Below are 26,841 nucleotides of genomic sequence, written 5' to 3'. Positions count from 1 at the left end.
CTAGCGGGTTTTCCATCTTGCGAGGCGTTCGTCTTGCGGGGCACCACTGTACATTTCAGGCCTGGGACAGTAGTGAGTTTATGCAGTAAACAGAATCAATATTTAGCATGTTGAGGACTTATCAGGCCTTTATTTATAGGCCTGGAGAAAAGATCACAAGCAACATGGATTTTTTTTTCTTCTTGAAGACTGCAGTATTTTGCTATAAATTAATCAATTAATTTTATAAGATTTATATACCGCTTGATGGCAATAAAACCTCAAAGCGGTTTACAAAACAACCATTGAAAACATTAAAAAAATATTTACAGTCAATGATAAAAGACATATCAACATTCTACATGTCTGGATAGGCAAGAATCAGTGCCAGTTCAGCAGATCAAAGCAATCGAACTGACATTTATGGGGTAAGGTGACCACGTAAATAAATTAAGGCACACTTACATTTATGGGTCCAAGAGACTGGAACAATGTGGAGTTGGGAGAATTAAATTCAAGTTTAGAATACCACATGTGAAGAGATTTCAGCTTGCTCTGAGGAAGGGGGAGAAAACTTTCATGAGTCTTCTTATAAAACCCTGTAGGTTTCTGAATGTGTTGTAAAGTGCAATATACAGAGGTGACACTGGATGGCAACAGTGAGCTATACCAAATTCAATGTATTTTTCAAAACATTTTTTTTAAAGCATTTTCACAATGGATTTTATACGTGTGTAGATTCCAGCTTAATCAGGAATGGGGCAAATGTGGCCCTCCAGATTTTGTTGAACTACAAATCATTGGCCATGCTGGATTAGGCTTATGGAAGCTACAGTCAAAGAGGTTCCCAATGCCAGAGCAAAGTAGAAGTCTTCCTCCTGGCAGATGTAAGGCCCCGCATAAAGATCATGGGCTGGTGTCAATAACCAAACACCATGGATCTAGAATACCTAGCTGCCTACTGTTTTAATATTAATTCATTCATATACAACTGCTGTGTGGGCAACTCAATAAGAATGTATAAATTTGTAAGTCTGTGGCAGCAAAGTCCACCCTTTTTAAAACCATTTTTTATTAAACATCTCAGAGCAATTTAACAATAAAATATATACAAACAACATCATATATTAAAAACAATTTCAAATCTGGTACGAGTCAAATCTCTGCTGAAAAAGAAAGGTCTTCAGCTGCTGCCAAAAAGACAATAGAGACAGCAGCTGTCTGACATTCAGTGGAAGGGTAGGTGCCCTAACACACACACACAAAATGCATCATACAGAACAGACCTACTAATGAGTGATCCAAAGCTGTGATTGGCTGAGTATAAAACAAGTAGGATTATTTATATATGGTGTCTAGCTATAGACACTTCAAAATAGCAAATACGTACCACACACACTATTATTCCAAGATTCTGCTTTCTTCATATGTCCTACTGCACGTATATTGCACACATTAGTGGCAGAACACAGAAGTGAGAGGCAGCAAATTAAGTGTATGACATTTACTTACAAAGGATCCTTTGAGATGGAAAGTTGCTTTCTGTGGTGACACAGAGTAGGGAAATAGTGGTGGCCTGATGCACTTGGAGTGGTCGTGAGTCTGAAAATGAACAGCAAGGAACTCACATCAACCACCATCTCAACTCAAGACAATATATTATCTGAAACTAATACTCAAAAGAATCACAGTCATACCTTGGGTTAAAGTTGCTTCAGGTTGAGCGTTTTCAGGTTACGCTCCGCGCGACCAAGAAGTAACAGAACGCGTTCCTTCCGGGTTTCGCCACTCGCGCACACGCTCAAAATGACGTCACGCGCATGCGCAGAAGCAGTGAATTGCGACCCGCGCACACGCAGACGCGGGGTGCATTCTGCTCTGGATGCGAACAGGGCTCCAGAATGGATCCCGTTCGCATTCAGAGGTACCACTGTATTAACAATACAACTAGAACTCTATGTGTTGCTTAGGAGCTATGTGCTGACTCTGGCTGAATTCCAGGTCCTGAACGGGGCCAATTTGGGTTTACCCAAAATTGAGCCAAAATGGGTTAAGGCAACCCTGGATCACTTTGGGGCTGTTAAGAGGGGAGCAATAGGGAGGTCAAAAGGGGACAGTCAGTTGCCTGCATGTGTCTTCTTCCCCCACTCCATCCCACATTCCAACCCCAAGCTTAATTAAGATTTTAAACCCCAATTAAAGACTGTGCAAGGACCCCAATTCAGTCCAGGACCTGAATCCACATCAAATCAACCCTGGATCAGAACAGGACTGCTCTGAAGGACCAGACTGGGAACTGTGCACAGTTTGTTGCCCACAGCAACAAAGTGCTAAGTTGTGTTTCTTTCTTTTTTTGGAGTGGGGGGTGATCCTAGGAATTAGGCTAACATTCATTGATGCCCTAAGTCAATCGGGAAGCTCCTTGCATGCAACTTCCATTGAGAAGTCTCAAACTTTGGCACAAACATGACCTAACTTTGCATTGCTAGCAACTGAAGCAGGTCATAGATCACACTGAACAAACTCCATTCAAGATCATGCAATAACAAGCCAGCAGCAGCTGCAGAAAAATAAACTTTTGTAAGCACCTTGTTTTGTGGTCCTCACATTCCTTGTTAAGTGCCATGAACCTCAATAGTGGTATGACTGTCATACTTTGAATGACTGTGTCACCAGTGTTCAAAGCACTTCAAGTATGTCATTCCAGGAACCCTTACAACAGGGATGGGAGAAAGAAGTAGGCCCTCCCAGTGCGGTTGAACCACAACTCCCATCAGCACCCCCACCATCATGGATGATGGCCAGGGATGATGGGAGTTGTGGTTCAACAACATCTGGAGGGCTGCAGGTTCACCAATTTTACCTTGCCTTTCCACAATTCTATAAAATAGGTCACTACAAACAGCTCCTGTAATGCAGGCATGGGGGCAGAGATTATGAGACAGAAGGTTATCTAAGGCCAGCTTCTGAATTCATAGACGAGGTGAGATTTATAGATGGCCCTTCCCAATCACAGTTCCATCTAACGGACCATGGCAGACCAGCATACAGCACAGGTACCTTTAAAACACCATTGTTTTAAATAGCTGGAATACAGTTCTGAGCTAGGTAGACATTGGCAGAGTGCGTTAAGAAAGCATTACCATGGTTTCAATGATGATCGTGAGATTGCCTTGCCTATCAGTCAGAGCCACGTAGCTGCCACCTTTTTCCAGATGCCCATCGGTTTGCAGGTAGTACCAGCCTGGTTGTGTGAAATGGGTAGTGTGTGCTGTGTCAAAACAGAAAAAGGAGAGAAGAAAGTTGTTGTTTTTTTCTTTCTATTAATAACTTTACTACAGTTTTATCTTTTTTGTAAACTGCATTGAGGGTTTTTGCTTTTACAGAACTGACATCAGCGGGGGGGAAAGAAAACAATGAAAAAAGTAGACTGTCCCCTGCCCCCTCAAAACATCCCCCAATTCCAAAACTAAGATAAAAATCAGGAGGGTCAGAGGCCCAAGGAAGGTGCCATAGATGTATCTGAGGGCACTGTGGTGCTCATAGACACCATGTTGGGGACTCCAGCTCTACACACACAGGTTGATGCAGAGAGGTGGGGACTGGCCCTAACATTAGGCAGAGTGATGCAGCCATCTCTGGCAGCCAATTTGGGATGACATGAAATCATTGCAGGAAATATTTGTGTATTTATTGTTGATTTTTTTTTTACAAGACAGGAGAGGAGCTTGCAGTATTTTCTGCCCCAGATACCAAAATAACATTGTTGGCCTTGGGTACTATGTACTTTAGGGATAGAAAATGCATCATTTGCTGCTGCACCACAGAAAGCAAAATGTCTAGAGCTGGCCCTATGTACATATATATACATACACAAACACACAGAGAGAGAATTTGCTTAGTTCTGCCCCCCTGGGGGAAACATGGAATCTTACTAAAATTTGCAATCCTAACTCCACTTACCTGGGAGTAAACCTTGTTAAATTAAATAGGGCTTCTGAGCCACAGTTAGGGCTACTCTGTAAATACATGTGCATGTATGTGTGTATAGCATGAATACGTGGCATTTTTTATCATGCTGATCGTGCCTTGAGCTGGCCCTTATTGCGCCCAAACAAGTTAATTTCCAAATACACCACAACCTTTCCCTTCCAGCTCTTAGTTAACTTGCCAAGAACATCACTACTACAAAGGCTGTCCAATAAATTTGAAAAATTGCATCACAGAGCAGCAATTCAAAATACATTTGTGGTGCAATCCCATGCATATCTATGCAGAAGTTAGCCCTGCTGGGTTAAATAGTTTGTATGCCCAATGAAGTGTGCTGCGGCCTTAATAGCTTAGAAAAGCCACAATTGAAAAACATACATCTCATTTCAAAAAGCTCTGTCTGAAAAAAATACCTGTTATCCATATGGGGGGGTTCACAGTGTAATGCCCGCTCCATGGTTCCTGCGCTGTCATTAAACCACACCGGCCAAAAGGTAAATCTTCATAGTAACTAGCCACCAAATTCCAAGCAATAGTGCTGTGTGATATAGAGATAAAGAAGACAGGAATTAATAAAGAGAATCATGTAAAGAATTGGTCTAGCATGCTATGGTTAGACCAATAAATATACCGGGAATATATTTGTCTATGAGAAAGGGCTGTAGCTCAACGTATGTCATCAGTATATTGCTGACAACGTACTCCAAAATTCCAGATTACTTGTTAAACAGCAAGGAGGATCAAATTGAACCCCCACAGTGAAGACTCTACAAGGCCGAACAGCACTCCCCAAGCATCACCTTCTGGAAATGACCATCCAAGCAGGACCCGACCAACTGCAAAGTGGGTGCCACCCACCCCCAACTCAGACAGCCGCTCCAGAAGGATACTATGGTTGATGGTACTGAAAGCCGCTGAGAGACTGAGGAGAATTAACAGGGACATATTTCCCCTCCGTCTTTCTCCCAACAAGAGGTCATCATGCAGATCATCATCAATAACTGGAGGTAACATGTGAAGAGGGAAATTAAGACTTATCTGGGCCACAATATCAAGTGTTTGAGCCTACGTCTTCTGTTGTGGATAAAAGTGAACCAGACTGTCAAGAAATACAAGTTTCAAGTCCACGGGGATTTCATTAGCTGAAAAATGCAAACCTGGCAACTAGCATTTCCAATTACTGGTAATTAGACAAGGTTATATTCTACCTTGCTAGATAGATAGATAGATAGATAGATAGATAGAGACAGACAGGCAGACACACACACACACACACACATATCTATAATTCTTTGAAAGTCAAGACGTACGATGTCATGTTCCCATTCACAAAATTTTGGTTCAGGATTCGAGCCCAGCAACCTGCCCCCACTTCATCATTGAAAGTGCTATAGTCTTCTGAAGCCCAGAGTTTCTTCTTTGTGTGCAACGCACTACGCACCGTTTTCGTTCCTGGGTAATGAGCCCTGGATATTGAAAAACAAAAAGCAAGGCAAAGTGCATTTTAACTCAAAGCAAGGACTCTAAACACACTTGATTGCAGTAAGTTTAAACTTTCAGAAAACTGTAGTTTCTTTTGCAGTAGTTCTTCTTATCAGTCCTTTCTCCATGGAGGAGAGATTAGGATCCAAACACCTCTAGAATACATTTAACAAATCACTGATCACCCAGTGAAATTGGGTGTCTTTTTCCTGTGTGTTTGCATGTGCCATCTCTTAACCTGCTGCCTTGCAGACATTGTGAAATCCAGCTCCTATCTGTGCCACTTAGAATGCCCAACAGTCAGGGGTGATGGAAACTGCAGTCCATGATGTCTGTAAGGCACAGGGTTGGTGAGGGCCAGGCTGCATCATCCATTTGGATGCAATACACAGTTAAGTCCATGACCCAGAAGAACAAAATACTTGAACCTGAAAGTGTCAGGGATTTATTAATTTCTGCCAAAGACTGCCATTTAACTATTCTGAATACTGAATTTTAAACTGCAGTAACCAGCTCTGGGACCTGCTGGTGAAGGGTGGCTAATAGACTGAATAATAATAATTTACATCTCAAAACTTGGAAGGGGAAAAAAATAAATACTTAGCATCTACATAGCACTCTGGACACTCAAAAGAGCTTTGTATACTTTCTCATCCATCTTTGCAAAAACCCTGCAAAATAAGTCATTATCACTGTCTCCATTCTCTCTCTCTCGGCCTCTGGTGGGCTCACAGCAGAGGCAGAATTTAAACTGCATGGGTTTACTAACTCTCAGCCACCATTCTTGACCCAAAGTCAAAGACCTTAAGGACTATAGTGCCACACAGCAGGGCTTGGGGTTCTTGTTTCTCAAAACAGGAATCCTGCCTCACTCTGGGCATGCCAAGTTGATTTTGAAACATGGAAGTACTGAAACATGCAGCTACCCCTAAGAACTTTCTATCTTCTGAAATCTTGAACTAGAGTTATCTTATCGTTTTAACCTAAATCACACCAATTTACCTCCCACAACACACACAAACGATTCAGATCTTAACTGAATATAGTCCATCTCCACAATCACCAGTTTCAAAAAGATACACAAGGCAAATTTTACTCACTGAAGAGCTAATGTTACCACATGGATTGGTCAGGCTGATAAAATCAGATCTACATGGCAACCATTCAGTCTACCAAAAGGGAACAACCAGAACTAAGGAGACCTACCGCGATGAATTACAGTCAATTGCCTGAAAGTAGAGCCTGACAGGTCTCCCTACTGTCCAAACAAAACAGCTTTGGGAGGATGTGATTTTGAGCAAAGACTTTCTTCACCAGAGTACCAAATGTATATCTAGACTTACAAGCATATTTGGAATCTTGGAAGGAGGGGGAACAGCTTGGGGAAGTGGGTGGCATGATTTGAAGAAATGAGGCACTTCTCTGCTCAAATTCTCCTCTCCCCTTTTCCCAGAGCAAAGGAAAAAGGAGAGGGTTGTCATGTTCCAATTACATCAACGTGTGTGTATAGTTCAGTATCCCTGAAAGTATCCTATGGATGTCTAATCAGAGGTCAGTCCATCTTTGCAACAATGGGTCATCCTCCCAGATCCATGTGTATGGCAGGGGTAGCCAACATGCTGCCCTGCAGATGCTATTGAGACTACAGCTCCCATGAGCCATGACCACCGCCAAGTTGGCTGAGGCTGGTGAGAGTTGCATTCCAACATCTGATGGGCACAACGCATGCTCCCCTTGGCATACAGGATTGCTGCTAAAGAGGCACGTGGCCAAAATTTTGTAACTGCTATGCTGATATTCCAGAAAGTTTTTCCAAAGTTGCTGTTTCCCATCATTTGCCAGAATTTTTCAGAAGGGATTATGGGTGGAAAAAATCAGCTTTGAAGAGATGTCCTACCCAATGATATCGACTGCTTCACGTAGCTCAGAGTCAACCAGCATGAAAAAGGAAATTGGCTCCCAGAGGTTATCGCTGGCTATGATCCTCACCCGCTGCAGCTCTTGTTTATCCAAAGTGTATCTTAAAAGCTTGGAAAATAAAGAGATGAAAAGGTAGTATTCCCACACACAGCGTTTTCCAAAAATCAAGGCTGCTGTGCTTCTTTTGGTACACAGCAGGCATATTATGTGCTTCACTCTGGTGAAGGCTAGGTATTAAACAGGAATTGAAAGTCTGCTCTCAGATTTGATCTTGGGAAGCAAGAGAAAGGACCCTGCTCTCATTCACATCCATTGATAGACATAATCAACAAAGTCAACCGTCTCTCTGTGCAATAGCCCTGACACAGGATATGGGCAGCTTCTAAAATGTAAGCTTGAATGTGTGTGCCAATGTTACTTTAAGCTGGGTTTTAAGAAGAATCAGCAAGCAGTGGGAGAAGGCACAAATTACAGCTTTATTATTCTGCGCCAAGATTTTATCACCTGTACCTCACCTCACTGAGAGACATCTGCACAAATGGTAGAGTTTCAAAAACTGCAGACAAGAACTTCACCAAAGATGGATTGAATTGGTATAAACAGACTGTAAGATATCACTATTAAACAAAGCTCACGGGAGATCCTTATGTACAGCCCAGGTGACCAACATGGTAAAGGTAAAGGACCCCTGGATGGTTAAGTCCAGTCAAAGGTGACTATGAGGTGGCTATGGAGTATTCCCCTTCAGGCCAAGGGAGCCGGCGTTTGTTCACAGACAGCTTTCCGAGTCATGTGGCCAGCATGACTAAACCGCTTCTGACGCAACGGAACAGTGATGGAAGCCAGAGTGCATGGAAACGCTGTTTACCTTCCCGCTGCAGCAGTACCTACTAGTAGCTGCAGCTACTAGTGTGCTTTTGAACTCCTAGGTTGACAGAAGCTGTGACAGAGCAATGGGAGCTCACCCCATCGCGGGGATTTGAACCGCTGATCAGCAAGCCCAAGAGGCTCAGTGACTAACTACGACATCCCGTGAACACATGCAAGGGGAAACAAAGTGGCGATGTTATTCTGCTGCAGCAAAGACACTGATACCTCTTTCAAAAGATTTGCAGCTTAAAACAACAACACCTGCAATAGACCCATACACCTCATTGAAACAAAAGGTCTTCAAAATAACTTAGCTGTTATACAAAAGAGCTACTATGGTTGCTGGCATCTGTCTGTCTTGAAAGACAATGGAGTGCACCTCCAGGGGTGAAGTCAACCGCTGCATTAGCAGAACCAAAGTGACCTCCTGGGATGCAAGCTTGGGCAGTGTGCATACAGTGCACCTGGGCTACCCAGATGACAAATATCCCCTTCTCGGTCTCACTGATATGGTCCAAAGGAAAGCAGAGTTGAGGGAAGGAGGCATACAAGGCACCTTCCAACCATCTCAAGAGCATTCATTGTTATCTACTTCCTTCCACAAATACAACTAGTTTTCTGCAAAAGTAGGATTAGTACATATTTGGATGGCACCTCATAGAAGTTCCTAAATATTAGATTACTCCCAATATTGTAAATGGAACCAACCTCCAGTTGGACCAAGACAAAGCATTCAAATTCACACCTAACTTTGTCAGGGGTCAATACATTTTGGCTGGCCTTACCAGCGGAGCTAAGCATTTGTTGTTGGCAGGACCCCACTCCTCCAAAGGACAGGGTCCAACAGCTTCTCTGAAATGCAGCACATGGTCAGAAGTCAGAAGAAAATCTGCTCCTCTGAACTTTTTTGTTTGGAGTAAGGGGGAGAAGTGGGAACATTAAAACAAGTTCCACCTCCAAAAGTTTAGAGCTGGGGTTATGCAAAGTATTGCTCTTCCTCTGCACCTCGCTGGTACTCTAACCAAGCAACTACCAATGGGTGCAGAGGCTGGGCAAGCCAGGACACCTCCATCTCTTCCTTCCAAATTGGGAAGAAACTTTATTTTTATTTCCTGCAAGCAAGTAAAGTTATAGAGTAGAGAAAAGATCAATAGGGATGTCTCCTGGACACACAGGGCCAATTCAACACCTACTGCACACACAAACATTTATGCTAGAAGTGACTATCACAAGCAGAATTTCTAAAATTCAAGTTGCTAACCTCCTGAACAAACTCTATGGAGCCCAACCAGAGCCCTCTATGCTTAAGCCAGTTACTGCAATGGTTTTGGGGACAAAAGCAAATTCTCTCCCGACTAAAGCCCAAACCCATTTTCAATTCTCATTCATTCATTCACAACTCATTCATTCACAACTCATTCATTCACTCCATGGTGAACTTGCAGCAAGACACAGACTTGGCTCCCAAGGCAACATCACTGCGGTGGCAAACAGAGGACATTTCTATTTTCAAACACCACTAGGTTGTCTCTCTGAACAGCAACAGAAGAATCTGAAGGGAGGGGGAAAGGCTCAGTGGCTAGAGCACCCGATTTGCATGCAGATGGTCCCAGGATGAATCTTCAGCATCTCCAGGTAAGGCTAGGAGGGAAGTTGCCAGAAACCATGCAGAGCTGCTGTCAGTCAGCATAGACAACACTCAGCTAGATGGACCAATGGTCTGACTCATTATAAGCAGCTTCCTACACTATGTACATAACAGGGAAGTCAAGAGTGTATTTTTTCAACCAGCTTGCCCACTGTCATGTACTTATGTAACGGCTTAACCATCCCCCCGCCCCTTGCTCCTCATCACAATCCAGATCACGGCTCCCCACTGACGCCTTTTGTAAAGGAAAGATACTGGGAGTTTTCAGAGTTTGTCTCAATGTAAAACAAAACGCAGGTGGAGTTTACTGAGCCAGACCATGAAACTACAGGCAAGACACTAAAATCTGGTGCATTTAAGAATCCTGATTTCCTCGTACAATTAACAGCAAAGGTCCTAGGAGTAGGCATGTGATTTTTAAAAATGGTTATAGTATCAGTTTACCTATCGTGAACAAGCTTCAATATACAACCTGTTCAATAACAAGGTTAGGAGGACTTTGCATGAGACTAGTTTTTGGAAGCCTATCTGCATAGCTACGAGGTTACTCTGAGGCCTAAGTGAGCATTTTCAGAAAAGCAAGACATGATCCATGGCAATCTTTTCCACCACCCAGCAGCAGGCTGTGGGTTGAGGCTGCGCTGCTCACCTGACCTCCCTCCAGCTGAGTTGCTGTTGCATACTGGAATGGAGAGGCAGAGGAAAGATCAGTGCATTGCAAACATGTGAGCAAGAGCACTAGCCTGGTTCCGCCACCACATTTGCACCACACCAACCTCAACACCACAACACCCCTTCTTGTCCCTTTAGGCAGCTGTGACTCAGCTAGAACAAAGTCAGGTGAGCAGCATCATTCCACACACAGTGCCTGCCACTAATCACATCCTAGTATAAGCCTTGAGGTGCTCTTGCCTATGATGCCTGACTACCATTTTTCAAGCAGAAAAGTTATTCCATGGCAAGTTATCATTTTGAAAATCCTTAAGTTCTTCTGAGGGCTGACTGTGTGTGTGTGTACCTAACTAGATTATTAATCCTGTTGAATGAATCCACAATTGGGTCAAATGTGACTACCAGCTGAATTGCTTTTAAATTAGTCAGCAGAGAGTTAATTGTTGCTGTGGCAATTTAGTAACATTAGACAACTCTGCAGAACAGGTAATATGAAAACCAATGGCCCTGATTAGTGACCCAAATTTGTTGTGAACCTCCCTGAGATCTACAGATGAAGGATGGTATATTTACTATTATTATTATTATTACTATTATTATTATTATTATTATTATTATCCTCATCATCTTCAAAATTCAGGTGCATGAAGACACCATTAGGAGGAGCCAGCCTCTTCCAAACTACTATAAATATCCCCTAATTAAAATAACTCTTTTATTTGGCTAAAAGGGGTAGCTTTTGCTTACTGGTTAATTAGCCTTCACAAAACAGATTTATGATCCAGCCCTATGTAGCCTCACTTAGTTCAATGATGCTTGCCCCCTAGTGAGCGCGTTCAGAATAGTGCTTGCCCCCTACTTAAGGGGTACATCAGAAGAGGAACTTTTATTTCTCGAATTTCCTCCCAAGATATACATGGCTTTTAAAAATGCAAAAGTAAGAGCTGCCGCAAAATATTGTTGTGTATTCCAGCCAGTATTCCGTGGGTACAGAGCATGCTCAGTGGTCACTGTGCAGGGGCGTGGGGGGGCAGGGAGGCAGGGGCGATCACGGCTGTGCCAATCACACACACACCCTGGCCGGGCCGCAATGCCCTGAGCACAATCGCCCTACTCTCGGGTGCACAGCATGTGCGCTGCTCTGGGTGCCCGAGCAGCTGGCTCCACCACTGCCACTGTGCTGCTTTGTGGGGTTATCCCCCACGTATTCCTTAAGGTTCTTGCTTACTATTTCGGCAGATTATAGTGTTCCTCCACAAACCTGCTGATACCTCTCTCTTATGCGTGGGTTGGGTTGTTTAGGCTACCTAACAATTGTGTTCATACCCGAATATCAGAAACAGAAGGAATGATGGCACTTCCATAAGCTTATTTTACAAACGTAGCAAATATCACAAACCCAAGGGCGACAGTGTCTGAACATGTGTCAATATATTGGGCGATCCTTTTTTAAAACGAGGATTTCCATGTTGGAAAGGCATCTTAAGCGTAGACTGTCACTAGTAATGTCCAAATGGCCATAAATTTTCTGTATATGACATGAATTTGAATATTAAACAGGTGTTGTCTTTTTCAGCACCTACTGAAGACCTTCCTCTTTCAAAATGCCTTTGAGTTCAGCTTTGAATGGGAGTTCTTTAAAGGTGTTTTTAAAGTGTTTCACAGCATGTTGTTTGCTAGGTTCCTAGGTTTCTTGAGGAGGAAGGGCTGGGTACAAATTTGATTAAGAAATAAATGTAGGAAATGGATACCCTGCTCCTCCTCCCATAGAGCATCCAGAAGAAAAATATGGAACACATATGTAACAAGGGAAAGTCACACATTAAAAGTACATCTACAAATGAAATTAAAAATCAGGAAATCTGAAAAAAGAGTAACAATACAGCAACAAAACAGTAAAATATTACTGCTTTAAATATTAAAACTATGTTGAAAGTGAAGTTTTCAGCTCAGAGAAAAGAAAGGTCAGAGCCTGAAGGATTTCTACAATGAGAGTATTCCAAAACCACACTACCACCACTGAAAAGACTGTAGAAGATATATAAAAAAGGATGCAGACACCAAAATAAGCAGCAGCAGAGAGACACTAGACAGGTTGCACTAAATGCACAACGTCAAGCACAGGAGCAGAGGTGGCAAAAGGGGCAGCATAGCCCCATGCAGTAAGGACTTTATGCTCAAGTATGAGATGCAGAAATGGCCAAGCTTGGATCCAAATTTCCTTCAGTTAATGGTCAAACGTGGATCCAAACTTTCTTCAGTTCATATGGAACTGTGATCAAAGGCACAAAGGAATCACCATCACCAGATAGGTGGGGTATAAATAATAAAATAATTATTATTTTTACCCAAGGCTTCCACACTTACCCTACTATCTCAACCGAGTCATTAAGATAGGGATCGACTAGCATTTCATTTGCAATGTCCCATTCACCATCCGCAGCAATGATGCCAACCTTCCTTAAACCCACTCTGTCCATGGTTTTGCGGAGTACCTTGATAACAGATAGCATTACTTGACAGATAACACAGCTTTCATCAATGGAGAGAGTGTGACATTATCTTAAAAGATCAAATTAAAGTGCGAGGGCTGTGAAATGATGGAAGAGCTGGGCTTCTACACACACAGTTAATCTGCCCAAGTGTCACAGCTCTCAAATGGAATCCTGAACACCCTTACCTGAGAGCTTTCTCTCTTCCTGGCCCCTTTCTGATATGTACATGAAATGTATTTTCAACATTTGGATAACTACTGCTTTAAATTGTGTCCAAAGCTCCCAGTTCCCCAAGTTATTCATGTATTACCGGTTCTTAATCCTGGAACCTGTTGTTAAAACAAGGACTTCCAGGGCTGCAACTTGAAGGGAGTGCCTTGGCAGGTGTACAGATTCACTTTCCTAGCCACCTATCAGGCACAGCTAACTCCTGTACATCTGGTGATACACCAGCCACCTCCAACACACTGTTCTGGATGTTCTCCCAAGCCAATTTCAGGACATGCACAGAGAGCAGGGAAACCCCATTGCACAAATAGGCGGGACTCATTTGTTGAATCTCACCCATTAAGGCACCTCATTATCCCATTTAAATAATGTAAGAATTCTAAAATAAAATAACTGAATTGTTAATGATAGAGAAAGCAGAAACGCTGGAAATTTGAAAATCCTTGGCAGCTCTCCATTCTTATCATTAAACAGGCGTGATACACTGAGCTCAGAAGTCAATTAAGTGTTTGAGAACTCCATCCTACATTCACTTAGCAGCCAGCTTCTAATACCATGTTTTAAAACAGGGGTGCGAAACCTCCAACCCACAGACGTGATTAGGCCCACCAGGTCTCCCCATTTGGCCACATCTACCTGCCCCACAGATGAAAGGAAACACCTTGCTCAGCTGAAATAGGTTTGCAGGGGCTGCCAATATGTGGTGTCTGCAAAACCATCTACAAAGCGCTCCGTCATGGGGTCTTGCAGAATGCTTTGCAATAGACTTCACAAGACCAGACAATCAGTCAATTGTCAGGTCTTGAGTAGTGCTTTGAAAGGTACTTCGTGGGCTGTGAATTTGCCTGCATTGTATGATTCCAAATGGTGCAGAGTGGAAGGGGTAGCTGACATCATTGTGATGTCAGGTGACTGAGAGGTGAGCAGCCCCCCCCCCACCTGCCAAATTTGGTCTTCCCAAGGGGAGGGGAGGGAGAAGATGATCTGGCCTGAATCAGTAAAAAATTCCATTTTTAAACCCCTATTATTTCCATCATTGTTAATCTTGCAATCTCCCCTTTTTATGCAATGGAGAAATCATTCATACAACATAAACCACTCTACACATACAGAAAAGCTGATAATCTTCAAGAAATATTTCTGTCTCATACAGATAAGACTTCCCATGAATTATGTCCATTATCATACATTTAATAAAGCGGACTAATAATACCACCACATCTTAGTAACTGACTGTAATTGAACTTTAACTAAAGTGCATCACATGAATGTTTTTAAAAAGAGGGTAAGTTGATAACATCAGAAAGAGAAAACATTTTTCATTGCTATAAGACTGTCATCCTATATACTTCCCAGGGAATAAGCTCCACTGAAGTCAATGGAACTTATTTTTGAGTAGACATGGGGTTGTCTTGGAGGGCACTATGTCGGATATAAAACAAGGATGGGCAGCCAGTGGCCCTCCAGATACTCTTGGACTCCAGCTCCCATCAGTCCCAGCTAGGACGGGCATTGGGTCATGGTCAGAACTGATGGGATTTATAGTCCACAATGTCTGGAGAGTAAGTGGTTCCTCCCACCTTTCAGTTCTTGGCCTATTAATGCTGCTGACAAACCTTACTTCACAGAAATGGAGGAATGTTCACTAAAAGATACATCTGTAGCAGTGAGACAAGTTAGCTTAAGAGACACATCTGTAAATGACAAATTAAACCATGCTAGTTTTCCTAGCGCAGTTCAGGTCGGGCATGTGTGCATTCAGTCACTTACAGCTTTCACTGCAGTCCCTTTCTATCAGATATCCACACAAAATATACACTTTTAACATATCCCTTCTACATTATAACAGTAGTAGCATTTCATGTCTTCAAAAATGGGGTTCATTTAAATTTGTCGTGCATAGCAAGACACTCTTAGTCAATAAACACTATGCATTGTATGCAATGGCTGAGCAAGTAGAAGGTTTAAACCATGGTTTCATGGCTTATTTCCATGAAACCGTGGCTTGTTTCCCAGTTCAGGGGGAATGGGAGACTATGGTTAACTGAAGACTATGGTTAACAATAGTATCAGCCAGACACTGAAGAAAAAATAAAACCAACACTGAGAATCTAGAGACCCTCTAGCCCAGTGTTCCCCAAGAGGACATCCTCTCGATGTATTGGAGTACAATTCCCATCAGCTCCAATCAACATGGCCAGCAGCCAGGGATTATGGGAATTGTAGTCCAAAGCATTTGAGAGGCATCAGCTGGGCATGTTTGGATTGCAGCCATTTTCTATGCATCTTTATCCATTAAAACTGCCTTAGGAAGCTTTGCCACTCGTTAGCAACAGAACAAAAACAAAAAAGGCTAGAACTGTAGGTAAGCTTCAGTGCAGACATTCTGCCCTCTTCTCCGCACATAGACGCACACACAGACACACCAGCTGTGCTGTTCTGATGTGTCCAAGCAAAATTGGGAGAGGATGCATAGGGAGAGATCCTGTTGCACTAGTACAACAACTTAGATGAATTCTGCTAGAAGTTCGATGTTATACATGCTAAGAATGCATTATTTAAAAAATGGATGTCAATTGATCAGTTGACCTACCTTGATATATTTGCTGCTAAAAGACCGTTCATTCCAGATCTAAAAATACCAAAATAAAAAAAATAGAAGTGATACAAAGGTAAGAGAAGACACACTCAAATCCAATTCCTGGCATGCCCTGCCTGAGCTTGCTGACCTTAAGCGTGAAGGGCAAAAGGCGCTACACATGAACCAGGTTAAGGTTTTGCTCCTAGTACTTATGAAGCCTCTGGTTTCTCTAGGTATTAGGTATGATATACTGCAGAAGAAACTGTCCAGACTTAAGGATCTGCACTGGAAGCTACGCTCTCTGTCCTGGCCCAACGTGTGGTAATAATGCACACAGATACGAAAGGCAGGCAGTGGTGGATGGCCTAAAGGAAGATCTGCAATCTCTACTAGTAAATCTCTGGGTGATTAAAAGTAAATGAGCAACAAATTCTGACTACCAACTGTTCAACAACAACAACAACAACTGAAATGAGGAAAGCAGGAGAAGGAGGACTGAAAATTGGGGTGGGGTGGAGGGAAGGAACATAAGTTCAATGCAGTTCTGGTAGTAAAAACAAATGCCTGGGCTCAGAATTGTTTAATTGCAGCACCTTCTCCAAATGTTACAGGTAGGGAAAAGGATGGGTGTGTTTGTGTATAAATGTGTACACAAAGGAAACGTATGTCTTTTGTACCAGGCTCTGACTGGTGGATCTTGAGGTTCTAGGACAAAAAAACAAGGCAAATCCCATAAGCCTAAAGTGTGCGCACCAATGTTTCCTAATCATTACAGTATATTAATAATTGAGGGGAGGGGTGTGAAGTAACCCAGTGGATTTTTTTCAGGAAAATGGTTGAAGCAGACTTGTATTAGATGACTTTGGAATCTCTAACATGAATCATGTTCAAAAGTATTTAAAGAGGAATTCCTTTACTAACCCCGATGTAGTCAATGTCCAAATCATGAAATCTTTTAGCGCCTATAATCCAGGACACAATATAATAAGCAGTGACATCCGGATAATCATAGGGCCAGTTCTCACCCCTCCCAACCCATCCTGGAAAAGCCCAGGGCAACCCTGTAAAGAGAAGGGGGAAAACAAGCATAAAATTAATACAACAGAAAAGCTTAGCACACAGCCTCTATTCTCAAAACAGGACAGTTCAAACTTCAACCTACCCTGCAGGAGAGGCATTGTGGGTGTGCTCACACTACAGAACAATCCACACATTTCTTTGCTCTTGAAACCAGTGAGGCACCACTCAGTTCTGGTTTTTAGAAATTATAAAGAAAGCTTCCTACTTCTTTGGCCATGGGAGTATAATACCTACCATCTTGAAGAGGCACTTCGCCCCTAAATTTTCAATTTCAGAGCTTGCTGTCATTATTTATTATTTTACAGTGGTACCTCGTGTTAAGTACTTAATTCGTTGCAGAGGTCCGTTCTTAACCTGAAACTGTTCTTAACCTAAAGCACCACTTTAGCTAATGGGGCCTCCTCCTGCTGCTGCGCCGCCGGAGCACAATTTTTGTTCTCATCCTGAAGCAAAGTTCTTAACCCGAGGTACTATTTCTGGGTTAGCGGAGTCTGAAGCGTATCTAACCTGAAGCGTCTGTAACCTGAGGTACCACTGTATTTCCTTTATGAATAGCTCCCCATGAACCACCCCCAAGCAATTAACGATCAATGACTGCATTAATAAAAACATTCAAAACAGAGAGAGATTGGGACAAAGATCTCTGAAGGAGAATCTCCATCCCCAACGTTCAGCCCAGACACTGAGGTCCAGCGCCGAGGGCCTTCTGGCAGTTCCCTCATTCAAGAAGTGATGTTACAGGGAACCAGGCAGAGGGTCTTCTCAGTAGTGGTGCCCGCTCTGTGGAACGCCCTCCCAGAAGATGTCAAGGAAATAAGCAACTATCCAACTTTTCAAAGGCAGCCCTGTTCAGGGAAGTTTTTAATGTTTGAAGTTTTATTCTGTTTTTAATGTTCTGTTGAAAGCTGCCCAGAGTGGCTGGGGAAACCCAGCCAGATGCGTGGGGTAGAAATTAATAATAATAATAATTTTTGTTATTATTATCATCATCATCATCTCCACTTAGAATGCCTGCAGGAAAAGGGAGGTCTTCAACAGGTGCCAAAAAGACAGCAGCGTCTGCTTGATATATAGCTGGTAGGAGTTCCAAAGGGTAGATGCCTCCAAACAAAAGGCATTAGTCCAGCATTGTACAGCAGGCGCTGCAACAGTCCAACAGCTTGATCTCACTCCTCCATTGTCTCACAAAGCCCACGGATGCAAACAACAGCACAAAATGGACCTCCTGATGAGATGATGTCTGAGGCAGGCCCTCTCCTGCAGAGTGCAGTGCTCAACTGGGTGTAAAGGGGTGAAATTATCGGCTAGGTATCCGTGCCCCAATCTATGTAAGGCTTTGTACACCAGTACCAGCCCCCTGAGTTTAGCCTGCTGGCTGGCTGGCAACCAAGGAGATTAAAAAGCAAGTTATATTTATGGAGATGTTAATGCCAAGCCCAGTCCAACAATCATGGCTAGAAGCAGGTAGGGAAACTGGTTTGGGCTAACTAGAATACAGTCATACCTTGGGCTGAAGTAGCTTCGGGATAAGTATTTTCGGGATGCACAGTGCGGCGACCCGGAACTAACGGAGTGCATGACTTCCGGGTTTCGCCACTCGCACATGCACAGACGGTCAAAAATGACGTCATGCGCATAAGCGGAAGCAGCAAATCGCAACCTGCACACGTGCAGACGCGTGGACATGGGTTGCGTTCGCTTCTGCATGCAAACGGGACTCCGGTACGGATCCCATTTGCATCCAGAGGTACCACTGTATCTGCACTATTGTTAATAACAATTGGCTCTTAGGGCATGTCCACATGAGAGATGAGGTAGACGGGAGAAGAGAAGCACACATGCCCAGGTAACTAACCAAACCATGGTTTGTCGATCAGGCAGCACTAAACATCAATTTTCTTTCGTTGGTACGTTTTGATTCAGTATTTCCACGGTACCCCACAAATATAACTATAAATTCTCTTTTCATTCTCTCCAGAAATGTGTGCCGACAAACAATACCCCCTGCTACTGGGCCTTCCCTCTCTTCCTCCGGCAAAGCTGTGGGCTTAAGTGCCTGCGGAGAAACAGTGCAACCAACAAACACTCAAAGGCTCAGCCAGTCCAAACTGCACTCTTTTTGCTATCAGGCCCTCCTTTACTGTATGCCACAGAACAGTGCTTTTCACCCAGTGGTACACCTCATGGAGTTATCAGAAGGAACAATTACAGTCAGGTGACCAGCACTGCTTCGGGCTGGTCCTGGGCTTCCTTCATATTCTGAGTGTGCACATTCTCAGAACCAATGTATTTTCCATGAAACATCTACAGAGTGGGAAAAACAAATCAAGCACTCAGGAAATGACATGTTGATTGTGTGGACAAAGAAATGTCAAAACAGGAAGGTGAGGCAGCATGCCGTTGCAACGGGCACTCCTAAAAGAGGAAGATACTACAATGCATGGGAAATATGTGTTGCCTAACTCTGTCATGGGAAGGCATTTGTGACATTATGAGTAGAAGGCTATCAAAACAACAGCTCCAGGCATCTAGTCTTCCTCATTTGTTGTCAGCCCTTCCAGGTTATGCTGATTTTCTTTGGGACACCCTACAAGAGACTATACAATGCACTGCTTGTTCCTGTGGCTTCACCTCAGTCTCCAACCAACATCACAATTTAATTTTCCAGAAGTGTTACAGGTTCCTGCATATTGTATTTTCACAAACAGGCTGAATTTATTCAATAAGGTTTCCTTATCAATTGCAATGGTAATTTTGGTATCAAAGCATGTGGTATATTGGAGTTTTTATATGAAAATCATAATGTTCTCTTAACCCTATGCTCCCATCACAATACATCCCCAAATCTTCCGGTTCAAATTTAAGAGCATTTTATTATACATTTATATAACAGAAATGATCTGGAAATGGTGCGGGGAATTCAAACTACAAAATCCCTTAAGTGTGTGTTAATCATGGGGTGCTGACCGAAACCACATTTTTAGTGAAGGGGGGTATTTGGGGAGAAGCAAAATGTTTACAGTTTAATCATTATGTAAAAGGCTTCTTTCTTTTTTAAAGGAATTAATAAATAAAGCCTGACAGGTCAAAATCACTCCATCTGCCCACCAACTCATTCCTATATAAGCAGTAACAACAGCAGAGGATGCCTTCTTTTCTCTCCACCCCCCCACCCCCACCCCCCACCCCCGCCACTACCTATGGTTTTTTTTCTTGGTAGCAGCTCATAGCTAGTGAGTAAAGAGAATAACCACCAGCCTGGGTTTGAATGACAAACACTGGCTAACTTCAGGACAGCATAGGCCTGAAAAGCATCAGCTCCCCTCTGAGAGCTTGCAAATTCATATGGTCCTGGTAAGCCACAGTTTCGGCTTGCAAAGTTGTGCAAACCCAGCCTCTCTCACACACACAACACACACACTCCAAGCTGAGTAAATCAATATTATTTAAAGCATGCTGCACGTTACATTGGAACAGAATGGTTTAAAATGAATCACAAAGGTACTCTCAAATTACAGGGTAAGAAGGACAAAACGTCACACCTTACAGGTCTGCAGGTCTTACCGATCAATTTAATATTAGGGTTTCTCTTTTTAGCTTCTTTCATCAGCCACCATTCATAGCCCCGGAAATAATTTTCATCATCTTCATAGTGCATGTGGGATGGTTCAGTTCCATCTACAGAAGGAAAACAAAATTGTAGCTGAGCAGTGTGTTACACATCCTTTGCTACATCAATCTAATACATTTCTCAACACGTGTAAACTATATGTATATCATGAAATTGGACATGCAATGTTATTCTTACACCAATTTTAGCACCCTGGATAGCATCAAGGGAAGGAGATTAACAACAAATGCAGTTCTCTGTACTTATACACCTACATTAAGAAACCTGATCTTCTATAGACATTCCAATGCCTATCCTGTAATCACAGGTTGTAAGAACTTACTGAGTGGAAACCTATACTTTAAGTCAGGTTATTCTGAGGCTTATCTGCTGGAGAATCACAAGCACATGAAACAGGATGACAAAAAATACTAAAATCTGAAATGTAGATGAAATGTGGTGCCCAGATGGCACCCTGTTATGTTGTGGGGTTCTTCATAAACCATAGAAACCATTTTTGATAAAGTCCAAAGATATAATAAGCTGACGTTTGGCATTCACCCGCTCATGACTCTGCATTGAAATAATGCTAATGAAAAACAATGCTAATTAAATGTTCTAAATATAAATCAGCTGTACCATCCAGCTTATGCAGTGCTTTGCCAGCCCAGGATATGCATGCCTCATTTACAAGGCGAATTGTTATCTGTTTATGATCTATGTCCAGTTGCATTAGATTGAGAACTTCATGTAATATGGAACAATAATAACACCATTCTAACTATCCAGTATCCCTGCCAAGAAAACTCCATGGACAAAAACAAGAACTATTCTTAATAGCTACATCTGTCAACCTCAACATCCTCCAGCTACATATATAGCAATAATAATATTATTACGACCATATCTATGCCACCTAATATATAAAATACCTCTAAGCAGTATACAGCAAATAAAAAAACCAAAATATGCAATAAAACCATAAATACAACTCAATAAAACACTGATCTTTGTTGATACCAGTACAGTAACTGGAAGGTGAAGGTATCCTTTTCTCTTAACACACCTCCCCACACAACACCTCTCAGCTTCCCACCTCTTTTCTAGGAACAAACAAATAAACAAACTCACAGGTCACCTCAGCATCTCCCACCACAATGAAGGTCCCCTGAACATGCTGATCTCACCCTTGTCTCTCATTGTAGGTGTGGGTCACCTTTGGCCCTCTAGATGCTGCTGAACTACAACTCCCACCATCCCTGGCCATTGGCCATGCTTCCAGGGGCTGACAGGCATTGTGGTTCAACAACCCATTTAACAGCACCTTGATAAGCTTACGTGGAAATAAGTGCTAATGAAATCAATGGATTTACGGCAAAGTAAAGATGCTTATAGCAAGAGGACACCCCATTTTCAGGAGATATTCGCAAACTTAATATGGAACCCACTAGACAACAGTTCCCTCTACCCTGCAAAAACAAAAAGTCATACACACAACAATCTTAATAATATTAATGATAATAGTAATAATGTGCCATCCATCTGACTGGGTCGCCCCAGCCACTAGGGGTGGCTCCTAACAAAATATTAAAAATGCAATAAAGCATCAACCATTAAAAATTTCCCTGCCTTCAGATGTCTTCTAAAAGTCAAGTAGTTATTTATCTGTTTGACATCTGATGGGAGGGTGTTCCACAGGGTGGGTGCCACTACCAAGAGGGCCCTCTGCCTGCTTGTTCATGTGAATCCACACACTCTCACACACCCCAAACACACAGGTACACAGATCAGCTGTGGGGGTACTACACCCACCCTGCTTATCAAATTATCAACATAACTCTGGGGAAGGGCAATTATATCCCCATCAAGGGGCTTGAGAAAAATCTCCACTATTGAGTATTTTGTTCCAACCATAACAGAATCAGTTTTCCACAACCTAGTAAAGAGGCACAATCAGTATATCATGCAAAGCTCGTGGTGAGCAACTTGGTTGACAATGTTTAGAACTAACTAACCCATAATTGCAGCATTATTACAATGCTTTGTGGTTAAATCTCTTTCCTCAACAGCTCATACCTGTGGACTGTGCATCTCCGCCAATCTCTACTTTGAGGATTTGTAAAGCAGCAGCAAAATTTGGCTTCAAGGGAAAAAGAAGAGGAAGCAGTGTTAACATTTATGCTATTCATGGATCACAGTGCATCATGTAAATAGGACATAATTTGCAGTCAAGACTGTGGTACTGACTTATCACCTACTATGATGCTCAACAATCATTACCTCTTTGATTGAAAACAAAGATTGTGTTTGCACATGATATGCCAAAACAGTGGCTGTGCAAGCATACACTGCACATAAGTCAGGCTTCAGAGCCTTTGAGACACTGGCAGTCAATATCCCACAGAGGACCAGTTCTGCAGTGCTAATGGAACTAGTCGCCCAGCAACACCAGCACGAGGGAAAGGGATTTTAATACATCTTTACAAAGCAGCTTGGTACAGAAGCCTATTATGCCTTCACCTTTCATCAGCCTTTCCCCTATCTGTGTGCTGCAAAAATGAGCCCTGTGGCTCTTCTGCAATTGTTTTACAGGGACACGTACAGTTGTATCCCAGTAAGAGAAAAGAACATGGCAGTGATATTGGCTGTATGTACTGTACCTTCCTACAATTAAGTGGAACGGGAAACAGGCTATGAAACACACAGTACTTTCTTCAGGCTGAAAGGAACCCCACAAGACTACCCTGAGCCCTTGCCAGGATCATTGCATTGCTTATTAACAAAAGCAGAAGAATACTTTTGTTGCTCATTTTATCTCATTCCATCTTTCTTTATATTTATGTATATATTTTCTATTGTTATGCAAAATTTTGCATATTGCAAGGAAGTTTCTTCTGCAAGGTCAATTATTTTGCAGCTTATTAGATTCCCTCAAAGAACAGTAATCCCAAATACAAAAATAATTGTTAAAAAAAATATTCACAGAAGCACAAACATAGAATCGTAGAACAGTAGAGTTGAAAGGAATCTCAAGGGTCCTGTAGTCCAACCCCCTGCAACGCTGCTTCATGCTTTGCAGGGCTGAGACCTGGCTCCAGTTAAATCCTGTTAGCCCTCAAAGAAGCCAGCCAGCACCAGTAATGGATCAATAAGCAAAAAAAAAAATAGCCATATTGTAGCAAAATACATATATTGAAACACTTAGTTGAATTTTAAAATATTATCTTATTAACTTTTTTCTGGTACTTTGATTAGATTGTACCATTATTGGGAATAGTTTGAACTAAGGTTTTTCCCCTAAACTGTTTAACTATTCTTGTTATTTTCTGTTCCGATCAATAAACTTTGAAACTGAAAAAAAATATGATCATGGAGGATATGTATAGGTTGTGCGAGGGCAGCCTAGGAGAAGACATTATTTGTAGTAGTCCCTAATTTGTGGAATTCCCTCCCCATAGAGGTGCAGTTGGCACCTTTATTATACAGTTTCTCATGCATGGTGAAGATGCACATCTTCACCATGGCCTTTGACGTACATCTTTAGGATTCACTCTGTTCTTTTGACTGCAATTGGTGTTAAACTATTTTTAATATAGTATTTTAAGTTGTTGAAGCGCACCCTGGAACCTGTTGATGAAAGGCAAGCAATAAATTGAACTAATAAGAATTTTGCCTGAAAAGAAATAAAAAGCTTATCATATTCCTCAACACCATTTTGTCACAAGCAGCACAAATAATCTTGAAAGCCTCGTTATCATTTACCATTTCATTTACCAGGAAAGACCATAAATTTCCTAAGCACTCCAGAAGAAGACATTATTCTTGCTCTGAAAAAGCCCCAGCACTGTGCTGCTCACCATATTCCTTCACCACTTCTGCATTGCCCAAATACCCAGGCTGTTTCTGTAAGTACATTTCTCACATTCTATTCTGAACTGCAGTCTTTTGCCAACATTCTTAATGTTGAAATGAAAAGCAGTACATCTTAGTTTCATGGAGTGAGAGTTTGAGGCTTCGCTGATGATCCTGTCTTGAGAATATTTACAAGCCCAACTGCAACATGAATTTACAGCACTTTGTCACAGTTAAGCAGCCACTAAGCTTCCACAAGCTATTTGACTAGTATTATCAATGCCAATAAACACGACAGTAAGCGGCGGGGGGGGGGGGGAGAGAATAATAAAAACATCCTCGCTCAAATTCTTACATCTTATTTGCCAGATGTATAAAGCAAACATCAAGCATACACCATGGCAAAAAAAAATGTAAGTTGATATTAATGCACTGATAAGGTTTGGGTCATGATATCAAGCACTGCATACAGGTTTTATAAAAATCTAAGTACAGTAAAGAATACCTGTCAGCACATTAACAGATGGAGCAGCTCCTGAAGGCAGTCCAGAATGTAGCTGCCAGAGCACTAAGTGCCACGTCAGTGATGAAACACCCTTCCTCACAAGTATGGCTGAGATCCGCCATACTTTCTTTTTAGTGCCAACTAAAGACATATTTGTTTCAACAACTTGGAGAGGTCGAGAAAGTCAGTTGACACCCAGGATAGAAACACCTATATGGAATTTTGATGATGCATTTTATGTGCTCTGGTTCGACTATTTTTATGTGATGTTTGATGTTTTATAATGCAACACACCCTAGGATAGCTAACAAGGCTGGACGGCTAAAACATTTCTTAAAAGAAACAAAAAAAGGTCAAAAAGAGGTTGATTCAATGACTGCCCTAGGTCAAAATCTACAGGAACAGCAATGTCGCACTTACCTTAAAAAGATAATCCAAAATCTGTGAGCGATAAGGTTCTGGGTAATTCACCAAAAGCCGGGAAGTAGCCTAGAAGAGAAAAAAAGAAAAATTCTGGAGTTACTGTTTATATCTCTATACTGTAAAATGTAAAAATCATACACTCCATAATCTGATAGATGTTTGCTGCACACACACACACACACACACACACACACCTGGGCTTGCACCCCGAACCAGAGGCCAGTTTCACCAACCCCCTAAGTACACCTCTGTTAATTAGTTAACAGGGCAGCCCTGTTTAGGGAAGCTTTTGATGTTTAATAGATTATTGTATTTTAATACAGTGGTACCTCGGGTTAAGCACTTAATTCGTTCCGGAGGTCCGTACTTAACCTGAAACTGTTCTTAACCTGAAGCACCACTTTGGCTAATGGGGCCTCCTGCTGCTGCCACACCGCCGGAGCACGATTTCTGTTCTCATCCTGAAGCAAAGTTCTTAACCTGAAGCACTATTTCTGGGTTAGCGGAGTCTGTAACCTGAAGCGTATGTAACCCAAGGTACCACTGTATTCTGTTGGAAGCCGTCCAGGGAAAACTCAGCCAGCTGGGCGGGGTATAACTAAATTAATTATAATTATTAATTATTTTATTTATTTATTATTATTATTATTATTATTATTATTATTATTATTATTATATTGTGCGGGATGACCCTTGGGGGTCCCTTCCAACTCTGCAGTTCTATAGGATTCTCAACACACACAAGCATTTCCCGCGCGCGGACCCTCATGGACCGGGGTGAGGCGCCTACAGACACCTCCCCACCTGCCCCCGGGGGTAGCGGCCGCTCAACCTACCCCGCCTCCGCTGAGGGCGCCGATGCCGTCGAACTCCGAGGCGAGCCCCAGCGCGTCGTCCAGCCGGTAAACGCCGCTGGCCGAGGCCAGGCTGCAGCCCAGCAGCGCGAAGCCCCACAGCCGCCAGGTCATCCTCGCACGCTGCGCTGAGCCGGGGACAGGGCGGGACGGGACGAGCCTCACCGGGTGAATGTACGAATGAGGCTGCCGCGCTTCCAGCTTCGGCACGAAGGAGCAGCCGCGTCGCCTCAGCGCTGCTCTGCCGCCTCCCGGCTCCTGTCATAAATCCTGTCAGCCGCGGCGCGAGGCCTCCACTCCCCCACACCCGAGCACGGTCACGTGGCGCGAGGTCACCTGACTTCGGCTGCGCCGCCGTTGTTGCAGTTCTGCGAAAAGAGAAGGGAGGATTTTCGCGCATTCCGCGGAATCCCATTCTCGGCCGCCGCGGCTGCCCGCCGTCACCTCCGATGACGTTCCCGCCGCGTCATTGCAGTCACGTGACGAGGACTGTCTCGTCGATGCTGGGTGGCTTTTGAAGTTTTTTGGGGAGGGGGGTTTGCTGCAAGGAGGAGGCTTGAGCGCTGTAGGCTCTTTTTTGGCTACCTAGCAGCCCACGGAGATTTATCTTTGCTTACCCTCGTGTAGTGTTCACCCTTTCTCAAAGAACCTG

At 42.8% G+C, this 26,841-nt stretch overlaps 1 protein-coding gene across 3 annotated transcripts in view; it reads right to left on the bottom strand.

Moving 5' to 3' along the window:
* GALC (galactosylceramidase) overlaps positions 1–26,629 on the bottom strand; it is a 35,738-nt gene extending 9,109 nt beyond the window's left edge. The window contains exons 1-12 of one of the 3 annotated variants that reach the window (XM_083734238.1): positions 26,526–26,629; positions 25,333–25,401; positions 22,632–22,695; positions 20,510–20,623; positions 16,787–16,926; positions 15,878–15,916; positions 7,349–7,479; positions 5,280–5,435; positions 4,383–4,507; positions 3,123–3,250; positions 1,492–1,581; positions 445–534 (exon numbers count right to left, since the gene is read on the bottom strand). In XM_083734238.1, the coding sequence (XP_083590364.1) occupies positions 445–534; positions 1,492–1,581; positions 3,123–3,250; positions 4,383–4,507; positions 5,280–5,435; positions 7,349–7,479; positions 15,878–15,916; positions 16,787–16,926; positions 20,510–20,603 (993 nt within the window). In that variant the 5' untranslated portion in view covers positions 20,604–20,623; positions 22,632–22,695; positions 25,333–25,401; positions 26,526–26,629. Of the gene's footprint in view, positions 1–444; positions 535–1,491; positions 1,582–3,122; positions 3,251–4,382; positions 4,508–5,279; positions 5,436–7,348; positions 7,480–12,928; positions 13,057–15,877; positions 15,917–16,786; positions 16,927–20,509; positions 20,624–22,631; positions 22,696–25,332; positions 25,402–26,171 lie in introns of all 3 variants that reach the window. The other 2 variants (XM_083734237.1, XM_083734236.1) reach the window with 2 other exon arrangements.
* Positions 26,630–26,841: the final 212 nt, after the last annotated feature.

This window comes from Podarcis gaigeae (genome assembly GCF_964106915.1).
Source record: "Podarcis gaigeae genome assembly, chromosome: 1".
Taxonomy (NCBI): Eukaryota; Metazoa; Chordata; class Lepidosauria; order Squamata; family Lacertidae; genus Podarcis; species Podarcis gaigeae.
This window is presented reverse-complemented; position numbering and strand designations above follow the sequence as displayed.